The following is a 14,745-nucleotide window of genomic DNA, read 5'->3' as shown; positions in this document are numbered from 1 at the left end:
ATTCTGGCTCTGTAGTTTGCCTTTTTGTGATGAGGGTGATGTGATCTGCCATTACCCAGGATGCTCTATCTGATATTAATTCCAGTATTCAAGACACGAGCTTCTGAAAACCAGATTTTGAGACAGAGCATTGAATATGGTGCTGAAGTAAAGTGGTGCTGAAGTAGCTACTTATTACTGGCTGGTGAAGAAGGCCACTCATAGGATTCGCTGGCTGCTGTTATGGGACAATCAGTGCTGGCAAGTGGCACCAGTAGTAGCTGGGAGGTGGTGGTGGCTGCACCTCAGTCAATACTGGGCAAGCACTCAGTGGCTGATTGACTATTCACCCCAGGAAAAGAAAGGTTTGCTAGCAACCACACATTTCCACAGTGGTGACTGCTGTACCCCTCAGCCACCACCTCTACCCTTCATTGATCCACAGGACCATCAACAGGTCCCAGTAACATCTACCAGCTACTTGTCCCAGGCACAAAAGCTCAGGTTTGGATGAACAAATGTTTAGGCTGTAAATACAAGCCTTATCACAGATCTCCCTTCTCCCAATCTGTAAAGAACAGAAGAAACTAGAAAGTCTTTCTCTTTTTCCTAAAGGCATGAGAAATTTCAGATGCAGGAAGTATGGGCAAAGCAGAGAAACATTAATGGCAATGAATCAATGGCCCAGATCAATCGACAGCTGGGAAGGAATAATATGAATAATCTTAGTGAATAAATGGCCCTTCCCTAACGTTAACTCTCTTCCTGCAATTCAAAATTATAACAAATAGCTGTAAGATTTCTATATTTAGAGGAACCCTGCACTTCATAAATACTGAATGACAGTAATACTGTCCAAGGAAGCATTAGGGAAAATTTAGTAATTACTACTTTGGGCTAGTCATTTAAATTTTTAAAAGGAGGGAATGTCATTTGATCACTAAAATTAAAAAGAAAAGGAATCAAATGTTCGGGTTCATCAGTGCCACTAAGGGCATGACCTGAACCAGCAGCTAGCTATCGACATGCTTTAAAATAGGGATGAGGAACATCAGGCCTGGGGAAATAATATGACCCATCAGACCATTCATTCCAGCCCTTGAGACTTTCTCCATGCCATCCACCCTCCTCCTTGGCTTTACTGTGTGCACTCCTTGAGAGTTTCACCTGGCTGCAATGTGTTGTTGAACTTGTGGTAATGCCATTTGCTTATGAGGACGGAGAAATGTGTGTGTGAAGATAAATCTGGGTCTTGTATGGCTGGAACGATCTTGCATACAGAGGGAAGATTCACATCCATTGCTCCACCCACTTCTGCCTCTGGCTCTGCCACATTTGTCCCTGGCCCCACTCACCACAAGCATATAGACCCCAAAAGGTTGCCCATGAGGAAACACATCCCTCGGGCTGAAAAGAAAAAAAAGTTGCCCCCCTCTAAAATAACTGTTGCAAAGGAAAGATGCCTGTTTTAAACTTTGCAGCTTATTATGGGTAAGTTCCACCACCCAGCCTCCAAGTGGAAGACTTCAGAAATGTGTAGCACAATCAAGGATGGTCCACCAATGTGGAAGGCTGAAGCAACCACCTCAGGCAGGGGGCTACCACAAAATCACAGAATTGTAGAGTTGGAAGTGACCCTGAGGGTCATCTAGTCCAGGAATTGCAACTAAATCATCCATGACAGATGGCCACCCAACTTCTACTTTAAAAACCTCCAAGGTAGGAGAGTCTACCACCTTCTGAAAGTGTCCATTCCACTCTTACCGTCAGAAAGTTCTTCCTGATGTTTAGTTGGAATCTCCATTCTGTTAACTTGAATCCATTAGTTTGGGTCTTACCCTCCAAGAGCAGGAGAAAACAAGCTTGCTCCATCTTCTGTGTGACAGCACACATCTCTCCCATTTGGTTGTGACACACTTACCTAATAGGGGTTAATCTGCAGTAGGCTAATGCATGAAGCAAATTTGGGGGGAGGATCCTGTTATAAAGCAGGGATTTAGGCTGCACAATATTCATTCCCATGACCCCCTAGGGCAAGGTGGTGGAGTGCCTTCTGGACCAAGGGAATGAGCACAACCAGGAGGAAAATGGATGAAAAAAAGTGAGGGAGAGAATTAAAGGCATACCTGCAGTGCACAACAATAGGCCCCGCCTCTGGTGGATTGAGGAACTTCACTTGTCGAACAAAGCCCAAGAGGCCAGTGGCATAACAAGGAACCCCATGGTCCGGCCAGCTGGTGAAATGGAATTGGCGGATCTCTCGGATCTCATGGTAGCCTTTCTAAGAAGGATACAAAAAAAAAAAGTGTTTTTTCTGTAATAGTAGTATCATCATCACCACCACCATCAATTCTCTGCCATCTACCCTTCCCACCCACCGCAACCAGCCACTTCTTTACAATGGTGTCACATTTTAAACCCAATTCCACTCAAAAACATTTCATATATACTTTGTATACACAGCTTTTCATGGTAGAGGAGAAAAACTGAAAAAGCCACTTTGATGGCTCTAAGACAACAACAGGTTTCCAACCAGTTATGATGGATTCATTTTAGCAGGAGATGTTGAACAGTTAATTTCACAGAAGAGGAAAGGATACACAATAGCCCGAGTCCAATCAGGGCTTTGTGTGGGGAACAAGATGAACACTAGCAAGCTGATTAAGCCTTTGCATGCAGAAATATGTTGAAAGCTGGTCCAAGCTTTGAATGGAGAACATTTATGCCATAGTGAGAAATGGCCTGGCAACCTACCCAACAGCAAGCTGGATTTTTTTTTTTAAAAAAAAAACAGGCTATGAAAGGATCTGACTTCTTCCAAAGTAGAAATGGTACACAATTATGCCAGGCCTCCCTGCCTTTCAATGGGGAACCATATTCAGTTAGGCTACATTCCCAATTAATAACAGAAGTGAAATGAGGAATAACAATTCAGAAAATCCTAACATAGTGAAAATGGCAGTGGTCTTCCTTTTGATCTACTCTTTTAATGTTTTCACTAATTTAATTCTGTTTTTAAGTTTCTCTTCTGCTCTTTGGTGTTGTGTGTACTTGTGCTTCTAAAATATATTATTGTCTTGAATTAATTGAAATGTATAAAATGAACAAAGCGGGGGGCTAGTATCTAATGCAGCACTAAGTAACTGTCGCATCAGTGCAAAGGTATACACTTGTGCAACATGGCTTTTCCTCTCCTCTCTCTGCATGTGTCCTGTGTCCTCTCCAAATCTGCTTCAAAATGGCTGGGGAAACTCCCATAACATATTAGAGGTGTGGGAGAGAAGTGAAAGGCTTGTTGCGTAAGCATAAATCCTTGCAGAAAAGGGATGGTTACTTAGCGCTGCATTGGACACAAGCTTAAACGTATACATTTTCTAAATCTGAGAGCAGGTTATACCTCTCTGAGATATACAAATAAAAGTTAACCATCACCATTGTCACCATATAGGAACAATGCTTAAGAAATAAGTAGACCCCTGTCTGATTAAAGGCCTATGTAGATTAGCGTTCTATTTCCCCACCGTGGCCCCACCAGAGGCCAGTGGGAAACCCACAAGCAGGATGTAAGGGCAAAAGTATTGTGCCAGCTTGTGCCATCTAGCAACTGGTATGCTGCCTCTGATTCTGGAAGGTAGAATCAGGGGCGAACGAAGGCGCCGTGACATCCGGGGCGGGGCATCGCTACGTAGGGCGCATGTGCGGCGTGCTACGTACGACACATGCGTCATATGTAGTGACACCACACATGCGCTGTACATAGCGATTTGCCGCCGGCGGCGCTCCAGTGCTGTACAGATGGTGCCGGGATCCCTCCATCGCCACTACAGACGTGAACTCTATATGCGGCTGTAGCGGCACTGGAGGGATCCCACTGCCGTCTGTACAGCGCTCGAGAGGAGCTGGTGGCAAACCGCTATGTACAGCACATGTGTGGCATCATTATGTACAGTGCATGTATGCGATGCCACACATGTGCTGTACATAGTGGCTTCCTGCCGGCGCTGGGATCCTCTGCTTGCAGCTGCGCGATGACTGTTTGTGCCCAACGAGCCCCCGCAGGGTGCCTTCTTGTCACCCCCCTAGATATGGCACCCAGAATGCACCGCCCCCCCATAGCGACGCCACTGGGTAGAATATAGCTGTCACTGACAGTGTTATCCTCCTTTAAACTGTCTCTAGTACACTTAGAAATAGTATTGGCAACTCCGTAGCTACCCATCAGTAATCTGAATGAAATGTCGAACAGCTTTGACCTAGTGGCAAGAAAAAGAATCTGCTGGTGAGGGGAGGGCTAGTGTGTCCTTACCTTTTGAACTGTAAAAGTGCGTATGATATATTCTGCCAATGGCTCTGTTTCAATTAGGGTGACTTTAATATCTCCATAGACTTCTGTATCATCAGGCCAGTATCTGACACACTTCACCTATGACAATAAAGATCACAAACTGAATGCTAGCACATTATGTATGGCTACAAATAGAACCATAGGTTGGCAAGGATCCCAAGAGTCATCTAATCCAACCCCTGCAATGTAGGAATCACAGCTAAAGAATCCCTGACAGATGGCCATCCAACTTCTGTTTAAAAACCTTCAGTGAAGGAGACCCTTCCCCCCCACCTTGCAGGTCAACGCTTTGATATGTTGGTTGCCCTGTCCATCTGTCAAAGTGGGAGGAGACAAAGATCTGTCCCCACATTTGCTTTGAACAATCATCATCCTACCCTGCCAACTTCCACCAGGTTCGTGACCATGACTACGCTTGCAGAGTTCTCCTGCCAGATCATTCTCCAAAAATCCTTGACCGTCTCTTGCATTGGTCCTGAGGGCGAAAAGAAGTGTGTGAGAGAGAATGCACATCCATGTGCTGATTGCAGCACAATCCATTTCTTTCTCCACCGCAGCTGAAAGGCCAACCTTCCTAAAGCGTGGACTGGACTGCATGTGTGCTTTCTTGAGTGACAAAACATTAAATCAACGAAGTGATCAGAATGTAAAATGATACACTGGTAGCTCAATTTGGAGCCATGGAGGAGACAAATGAGGAAGGAAGTGAAGACACAACTCAAAATAAAATCTACAGTGCTGGGCCTGGGAAGGGTAATTACTAGATAAACATGCGGGCTAGAATCCCAAGTTACTTGATGAGATTTTTGGTGATAGTGGGTTCAATCCAACAAAGTCAGTGTTCATCACTTTCCTTCCATTTCTTTCCACCTTGTCTCCCTCAAATCTGCTCCAAAAGGTTGGGGGCTCTCCAGAACATATTGAGCATGTGTGAGGTGAAATTGGCTGAGGTGAGGTCGTCTATTGCATGAACAGAAGTCATTCCACTTGTACAAAGACTTCATTGGAATCAACCTAACACTTCTGGGTCACAACGTAATTGTTGTTTAATTATTAAAATGTGTGGCATTTAACAGAAAGCTGCCTCCCCTTGGATATGTTGCTAGATGCTTCTTTTCATATTTATGACTTTGTCCCGCATTACTTTATTTTTGAAAGTATCATTAACAGTACTGAAACGTAGTGCTAAGAATATTGTGGCTTGAAAAGGGCTTCCTGTTGTTGAAATCAAAGGCAAAAAGTTGGATTATTTTCCTTAATCAAAAGCATCATTGTGGGTCCCCTTGAATGGGCTCACTAAAAGTTCAGTTTGTAATAAAAATGAATCACCCACTCCAATAACAGCCCGAGAAATTCAGGTATATATTTGTAGATTGTTCCTTTTCAGCAAATGTATAAAAGATAGATTTTTGGAGACTTGAAGGTAGTAAGAACTCCTGATGCCCGTGAGTATACATATTCATTTTCTTTTCCCTGTTGTGGCCTCTGATCAGAAACAGCTCTTGTTGTTTATTGAATGTATATAGCAGTGGGCAGCGAAAGATCTATCACACCACATTAAAGAGTCTTCAAAAATCTATAGTCTCTCCTCAGCTTTATCAGCCTGCCTCTTGGAGCTTTAAAACTTTTCTCATGTGTAGGCTGCAGGGATACCAATCTCTTTAGTCTCTGCTTTCTGGAGTGACATAAACCAAACAGGCTTTTTCTGCCATCTTCCAGTTATGATACAGTGTGTGCTTCTGTAGCAGAAGACAAATTATCCTTCAAGCTCTGAGATTTTGTATTGTTTCATTTCTTGTAGATCACAGATGGGCAGCCTATGGCCCCCATCTCAGTGTGGCCTTTGATACCTCCTTAAGTTGTCCATTTCTTCATCCCGTCAGATTGTTTATTTCCTCCTTATGTCTCCTGTCTTTTAAAAGTCCGCTTTCCCTCTTTTTATGTAGTCTCAGAACAATTGAAAGAGGCACTATTTTATTTGATAAAAAATAATCTTTTCCAGGCTTGAGGCAAATAAGCTTGCCTCCCCCAGTGGTCCGCGCTTCTGACACATAACATACTAAAGTCAGAAAGGAATTGCTTTCCAGAACAGTAGCTGCATTGATCTGTTATATGAATATATAATCTGTATAACAGGGAAGGAGAACATGGGCTCCTTCCATCATCCTTGACCCTTGACCATTCTGGTTGGGTTTGATGTGAGTTGGGGCGCAGCAACATCTGAAGGGCCACACGTTCCCCACACCTGTTATACTCATTTGAGAGTAATCCAGGGCCAGCCCAAGAAATGTTGACACCTGAGGTGAACCACCCACCAGGGAAGAAGGGGTGAGTGAAGATCTACCTCCAAAACAAGGGGAAAATAAATATCTACATTGGGAGCAGACAGATCATTACCACTGGCAGGAGAAAACAGTGCTCACTGCTATTGTAGATTGACCTAGCAAAAGAGGGAGATCTGCTTGTGTACACTAGGAATTCATTTTTTCAATTAAACAAAAGTGAAGGGCCACAGACATTGATGACCAATGCGATCGGAGCTGGTCATGTCAGGGTCAAAGCCAAAGAATGGGCAAAGTCAAAGTCAAAGTAGGCAGGGACACCAGTTTTCTCTCTGAGACAGCACTCATCATCTATTTATTCTGTCTTTCTACCACAGACATTTGCACAAAGATGAACACCATTCATCCACTAGCCATCCATTCAGATTTTATTTTATTTCATTAAAAATACATCAATCAATGCAGAAACCTAGAATTGTGAATGTGCCTTTATTACTGATTAATCTCAACAGGTCACTTCTAGAAATCTTTAGGTCAATTATTATGTATTTATTTTTAAATGTTTATACCATGTCATTTGGACAACTGAGTGGTTTCGCTATACTTGCCTTGAGTTGCAATGTAATGGTGAGGCCGATGGTAACCCTGCAAAGAAAACAAAAGAAAGGAATTCTGTAGGCTACCATCTCAGGGGCACTTCAGATATGCATCTATAAGGTTAGAAGCTTGCTTGGTACCATGCACATCAATGTTCATCTGAAAGAGAAGTAGTGCTCTGCGGTGGGGAGAGGGAAGGGGGAACCCTCCCTCCTTAGCTACCTGGAGCATTGTGTATGTTACTATACTGTGTAAACGACATTTCCCAAGAAACACAAGAACACTGCATTGTGGTTCATTTCTACATAGAGCTCCAGGTGCCAGAGATAGGAGAACCGTCTATCTATGGTCAGAGGTTCAATGCTGCTTGTAATTGCTCAGTAAATGTGGTTTAATTGTAAGTGATGGATGTGGATTGAGGGGAGGAGTCTTGTGGGAGAGTGGAAAAAGCAGGGTGGGAAAAGGGTGGGAATGATTCTCTAGCTTTTAAATGTCAGGTGAAGATCAATTTATGGCTCTTTAAGGTGAGAAATACAGGCTCCCAAAGGTCAAAGTTGAGCTGGGATGGAGCACGATTCACCAGCATCTCTACTGCTGACGCACTTCCCACTTCACTATCTATCTGTTGGCCTTCAAATGAGGCTGCCAAAGCACACGGTATCATTGATGATTCAGTAAACTCATCACAGGAACTGCTTCAATGTTTTTTTCTGTCGTGAAAATTCTGAAACCATTTATATTTCAAAAGCAAGAAAGGGAGGGGAGAATGGTTTTATTCAATCAAGTTCTGCTCAGAGTAGACCTCCTGACATTAATGATGCTAAGTTACTTATGCCCATTAACTTCAAAGGGTCTACTCTGAGTAGGACCAGTAGGGAACATCACCCTATGTGACCTTGCAAACATGAAAGCCAGATCTTCCATTTTCATATTTTCTATTAAAACTGCTTTCACTTTAGGAAGACTTACTTACTTAGTCATTAATAGATTGAACATGGAGAAATCTGTGTCCCCTCATCTGAAAACAACACATCTGTTTCTTGTCAAAACTGACTCAGGCATCAGTGATTTTTAAAACTGTGTGGGTTGCTCTATATTAAATATGTTTTTCCTTTCCCTTAATTGAAGGATCTCTTTAAAATATTGTGATATCATTAAGGATTAAAGAGACTTACATTAGAAACAGGACTGCTATTAAATACTTTGCTTAATACATTTTCCATTTAGTCACGAATCCACAGCTCTCTATTAATGAGATGGAAAGTGTTCAAAACGATGTCTGCATCCTTCTTTCCATTGCTATACATTATCAGGATGCATACAAGTGGTTACATGCCCTGTGCTTCAAAATACTAAGCTGCATACTTAGGGCACAAGCCAAACTCCCCACTCCCCACCCGCACCCCACCCCCCAGCATCCCATAGCTCTGCAATTCTCTGCAACTTCAGTGGCAGTTAGAGGGGAGCAAATAACTGAGCCTAATCTCAGTGCCAGGACGGTGCAGTGATCAGGTCTGTGTCAAGCCCAGGACATCTGATGGCTGTGAAAGCGACAGAGGTGAGCAGAGGGACACTTCCACTCAGTTGAACAACCCAAACACACAACCTGATGAGTTGGATTGTTTTGTTTCTTGGTAGAAAAGTCCCATTGAGTTCAAAGCCAAACTAGACATTGTATTAGACACAGTTGCTCTTGTCTCTGTAGTGTTTGGAAGGGACCGTTGCTCGACAATTGGGCATATGCCTAGAACACAACAAGTTCCAGGTTTAATCATATGAACACAGGAATTTGTTTAGAGCAGCTATGGAGAACCTGTGGCCCTTCAGTTGTTGCTGGTCTACAACTCCCATCATTCCCAGCAAGCATGACCAATGGCCAGGGGTCTGAGGGCATGTGCTCAGCAGTATGCGGATGACACACAGCTCTATTTCTCCTTTACATCTGCAGGTGAGGCAGTGGAAGTGCTGCACCAGTGTCTTGCCTTGTTAGTGGACTAGACAAGAGCCAACAAACTAAAGCTCAATCCCAATAAGGCAGAGGCACTGTTAAAGGGGATTGGATGGGATTGGATGGGGGGGGCTGCCTGCTCTTGATGGGGTTACACACCTCTGAAGGAGCAGGTACATAGCTTAGAGGTATTTCTGGTTTCATCAGCTTCAGCTGGTGACCCAGCTGCACCCCTATATGGACAGGGATAGCCTAACTTATGTCATATATGCTCTGGTAACCACTAGGTTAGATTACTGCAACACATTATACATGCGGCTGCCGCTGGAGACGGTTTGGAAACTTCAGCTGGTGCAGAATTCAGGGGCCAGGTTGCTCCCTGGGGCAAGGTGGTTTGAGCATATAACACCAATCCTAGCCCTACTGCACTGGCTGCCAATTAGTTTCTGGGCCCTATTCAAGCCTTAAATGGCTCAGGGCTGCCATACCTCATGGACTGCCACTCTCCATATGCACTGACCTGGACCCTACAATCATCTTCTGAGGCCCTTCTTTATGTGCCCACTCCATGAGAGGCCGGAAGGCAGCCACACGAGAAGGGGCCTTTTCTGCAGTGACTCCCCATTTGTGGAATGCTCTTCCCAGGGAGGCTCACCTGGTGACTTCATTGCACACCCTTATGTGCCAGGCAAAAAATATTTCTTTATAACCATGCCTTGGGCTAATTAAACATGCTATGGCCTTTTAAAATGTCTTTGTAGGAGGTGAGCTATTGGTTTTCTTTTGTTTGTTTTTTATCATGCATTTTGTGTTCTCATTTTGTATTTTTATGTTGTGAACCATCCTGTGATCTTCAAATGAAGGGTGGTATACAAATTTAATAGATGATGATGAAGGTGATGAATATGGGAGTTGTTCAGCAACACCTGGAGGGCCAAAGGTTCTCCACACTTGTTCTATGGGTTCAAGAAGAGCTCTTTCCCATGACTTGTTACCTGATTTTTTTTTATAGTAATAGCAAGGACTGAACCTGGGATTTCTACATGGAAAGCATGTGCTCTACCACTAAGCTATGGCCTTGTTCCACTTAAAAATGATAAACTGACAGGTAATCTTAAAACCCCCCAACAAAAAACCTGTTTGAGACCCTAGAGTTGCTGCCTTTCAGACTAAACAATACCAACCTAGATGAACAAATAATCTAACCTGGTCCGGCTGCTTCCTCTTTCCTAAAACAAATAATGTGAGGCGGGACCATTGCACTGTAAATCACAATCTCCCACTGTCTCCTGCTTTCCATTAGACAAAAATGACTACTATGTCAATTCACACTTTGCATGTGCTAGTTATAGGGAACAAATAGATACAAGAGACGCAACAGAAGGGAGCTTGTTTCTGATCTAATCATCCTGGTCAGGAGATCAAGAAGTCACTACATTTGCACGGGGCTGGGGCTTTGATAAAATCCCTGTGCATTTTGGAATGTTGCAAGCATTTCAAAGGATTATTTCAGGTGGGACTGAAAAGTTACAGCTTGTAAAAAAAAGTCTTGGAGGCTCCAAATTCTATTTTACTTCAAGGCATTGATCCAAGAAGAAACATTATCACCTCACTTACTCCACCCACCCACCATTAAGATCCTTAAAAGTTTCCATAGCACTTACATCTATATAGTTGGCATTTATGTAGTCTGAATGGGGATCTCCTTCCAGCAATTGCAGTCTCACTCTGGAGTGATCATCTGAAAATAATCAAAGAAAATATGTTGTTTTGTTACTTGAAGGCAGGAACATATGTATCAAAGAAAATAGGAACAGCAGAAAGAAGAAAGAACATAGAAGATTCAGGCTGAAAGGATTTTCAACACTAACTGATGTTTCTTCAACTGCTAAATGCACATTGCTTCAACTCAGTGCCTGCCTGAGTTATTCAGAAGCTTGTCTGTTATTTATTTGAACTCATAAAATTCACATTTCTCAGACACCCCTTAGTATGATTTCTGATCTAATTAACACACTTCTTGGTCTTAGTATTTCCTTCAAAAAGTTCTGAAAAACTAGCACCTTTTGTAACATCTTGTCTGGATTGTACAGCTGAATCGTTGCAGAAAAGCAGTTGAATCAGACACAAAAAGCAAACTTTTTTGCATAAGAATTATCTCTAGGCAGGCTAGGGATATTCCATATTTTTATTTTATTTTTGTAAACAGCCTGCTTGGTGCAAGCTAAAACACTTGTTGTTAAATGAGGTAGATATAGAGCTGGGAAGATAATTCATAGCACAATGAAGATAGATGAAAATTATTAGGATTCAGGTTTTTTCCATAGGCTGATTATTAGAACTCATTTGTTCATGCATCTACAATGATGTGGTGTGCACAGTGGGTTTTTTTAATTTAAAAAATAGACTTTGGCTCCTGTGCTACTATGCAGAAGATGGGATACAAGAGAGAATAGAAAGGGAGAAAGAAAGCATCAGAATGCCAGGATGGATAAATAGATTGTTAATAGGCATATATATATGGATGGAGAGCTGTAGCTTTATGGTGAGACAAGTGGAAATCTGTACTGTTGGGGAAAACATTTGCGAGATTATTTAAGATGCTATCCTGAACTTAGAAAATAATTCTGACAATGAGGGAGATTTTCAAATGTTTGTGTCCTGTTTGGTTTTCAACAGTTCTGGGCGGTTAATTTTGTTGCCAAGTGACTGAACATTGCAACATTCACAATGTTTTATCTCCCGTGGGGAGTTCTTTTGCTCAAAAGTGTGAATGGCACGGGAGAACCCTTTGCTTCGAAAGCAAGGCTAAGAAATATAAACGACCACAGCTCAACCTTCAGAAGGTAATGAGGCCTTTTATTTTATTCATATTTTTAGTGGACTATGCTTGGTTAAGACTAACAGCATAACTTATCTTTTAAATTTTATATTTCTATCTGTTTGGAAGGTGTTGGGAAGATACATATATTTCATAAGGCTGCAAGGCGTTTATGTATTATTAATAACTGATGACTTTCAGTGGAACAGCGGGAACAGAAAAGAGGTTGAGATACTGAAAAATGACGCATGCGAAAAGACTGTTCAATCATCACACCAACTGCTAGATATGTGTATCTTCCACTTCGCTCTTCAGCCCTGTACCACTAATCCTAACTTGCAAATAGCTGCAATAGTATTGTTGTTATCATTGTTGTTCCTTTTGTTATTCCGATTGTTCACTGGAAACCCAGCCAGATGGGTGGGGTATAAATAATAAAATTATTATTAGAATCATAGAATCATAGAATCATAGAGTTGGAAGAGACCACAAGGGCCATCGAGTCCAACCCCCTGCCAAGCAGGAAACACCATCAGAACACTCCTGACATATGGTTGTCAAGCCTCTGCTTAAATACCTCCTAAGAAGGAGACTCCACCACACTCCTTGGCAGCAAATTCCACTGTCGAGCAGCTCTTACTGTCAGGAAGTTCTTCCTAATGTTTAGGTGGAATCTTCTTTCTTGTAGTTTGGATCCATTGCTCCGTGTCCACTTCTCTGGAGCAGCAGAAAACAACCTTTATCCCTCCTCTATGTGACATCCTTTTATATATTTGAACATGGCTATCATATCACCCCTTAACCTCCTCTTCTCCAGGCTAAACATGCCCAGCTCCCTTAGCCGTAATTATTATTATTAGCTTTTTTGAAATTTGCTATGAGGGCATTTTCTGTGTTTTAGAGAAGTTTCAGGTGCTGCTTGTGAAGCTGTGTGTTGTTGTGGTGCTGCTGATAGGAAGCCTCATTGCACATGCACAACAAATTCTCGAGATCACAAACTCAGGATCATCAATCATTGCAGCAGTGCTAAAAAACGTAAATGCTATATAGAAATGTTTTATAACTAAGGGAGTGAGGAAGTGTCTTTTGTGAAAGCCAGATAAATCCTGCAATTGAAAGCAATGTTGTGCTCCAGTGAGTATGTGGAACTCAATGTGAATAGGACCAGTCCCATTTAAGGATTGAGCCTGCTAGTAATGCACTCTCCAAGTGTTACTATTTTCCAGGGACATCCTTGATTTAGAGAAGCTGTCCCAGTTTCTGATGTGATCCTGGAATGTCCTACTTTTCCTTAGGATGTCCCTATTTTCATCGGAGAAATGTTGGAGGGTATGGAGTTATCTGACCCCCATGCCATCTGAAGGCAATCCTGTATATGGAAGTTTTTAAATGTTTATTTTTTTTATTATAATTTTTAAATATGTTGGAAGCCGCCCAGAGTGGCTGGGGCAACCCGGAAAGATGTGTGGAGTATAAATATTAAAGTTATCATTATGGAATGGGATGTCCCTATTTTAATCAGAGAAGTGTTGGAGGGTGTGGCAATGCCACACACAAGGCTTGAGTACTAGAGTCACCAAATTCAGCATGAATAGCAAATAGTCTGTAGGAATAAATATATTTTGCAAGTGTGGTGCAAGCTGCACCAGGTAGAATTCTCCTTTCCTGTTTTTATTATTGCTTGTTAGCCGCCCTGAGCCCAGCCTTGGCTGGGGAGGGCGGGGTATAAATAATAATAATAATAATAATAATAATAATAATAATAATAATAATTATTAATTATTATTATTATTATTATTTCCATTAGTCGGACACAACTAAACGACTAAACAACAACAAAAGAAAGGCACAGCAGCCCAGTACAGGAGGGAACCTAATAGTTTTCCTCTTGGCCTAAGTTTCCTTTCCGCTGCTTTCGAGTTCTTAACTTTTCAATTCTTCTTGGATTTGATTCCTCCCTGGTGAATTCATCTAAGTTTATTGCTTGAGGATCATTACGTTCCACCTGGTATTTGCAGATGCCCCATGCTTCCTCAGTCAGAATCCACAGCAAGGAAGACGAAGTAGCCGATGTGATTAGTACCTAGAGATTTTGTGCTCGCCATTTATCTGTAAGCGAGGTGATAAACCTGTCCCTTAAGGCCCAGGCACTTTTAGGAGTGAAGAGCACCGGAGCTAGAAGTGTTTGTCACAAGCAATAGCTTCCAATATGTATAGATAATGCCAACAAATGGTGAAAGGAGATAAAATGAGAAAGTATGTGTACATTTAGCCCCTTGGCGCTCCCTGTCGTGTAAAGCCATGAAGACGAATGCTTCAGGTTTTGGTTCAAAGAAAGAATCTGTGTCAATTAAAGGTCAGGAAAAGGCTTGAAAATAGGAGCATTGAAGGAAAATAGGAGCACTGAAGGAAAAAAACAACAACAAGTATTGTTCTGTGTCCCACAAACTTCTGACCATTAGTCTAAAGCCACAATTCTCTGTAATCAAGGCCACAACTGAGTTTCAACTCTTCTTCGGGTTGTATTTAATGAAGTCATTGCACAAAATTTTGCTTTTCCTCTTCTCCCCTCTCTCCAGATTTGCAGATGGGGTGTGTGTGTGGAGAGCATGTGGGGCAGAGAAGAAGAACGGAAAGTTCAGTTGCACAAGTGGAAGTTGTTCTGCTCGTTCAGTGTCTAAGCTGGTTACAACCCATGTTATGAAAGACTCTTCTAGGTCTGTGAACCTGTGACTGTCCGGGTGTTGAGACCAAAATTCCCATCATCCATTAT

General features: G+C 42.3%; 1 protein-coding gene across 1 annotated transcript in view; it reads right to left on the bottom strand.

The window, feature by feature from the left end:
- PTPRT (protein tyrosine phosphatase receptor type T) overlaps window positions 1-14,745 on the bottom strand; it is a 594,790-nt gene that overhangs the window by 29,409 nt on the left and 550,636 nt on the right. The window contains exons 23-27 of the mRNA XM_083446701.1: window positions 10,816-10,892; window positions 7,215-7,251; window positions 4,702-4,799; window positions 4,286-4,402; window positions 2,106-2,260 (exon numbers count right to left, since the gene is read on the bottom strand). Of these exons, the coding sequence (XP_083302827.1) occupies window positions 2,106-2,260; window positions 4,286-4,402; window positions 4,702-4,799; window positions 7,215-7,251; window positions 10,816-10,892 (484 nt within the window). The remainder of the gene's footprint in view (window positions 1-2,105; window positions 2,261-4,285; window positions 4,403-4,701; window positions 4,800-7,214; window positions 7,252-10,815; window positions 10,893-14,745) is intronic.

The sequence above is a fragment of the Podarcis tiliguerta genome (assembly GCF_965153285.1).
Source record: "Podarcis tiliguerta genome assembly, chromosome: 6".
NCBI classification, from domain to species: domain Eukaryota; kingdom Metazoa; phylum Chordata; class Lepidosauria; order Squamata; family Lacertidae; genus Podarcis; species Podarcis tiliguerta.
Note: the sequence above shows the minus strand (reverse complement) of the source record. Positions and strands in the feature narration are given on the sequence as shown.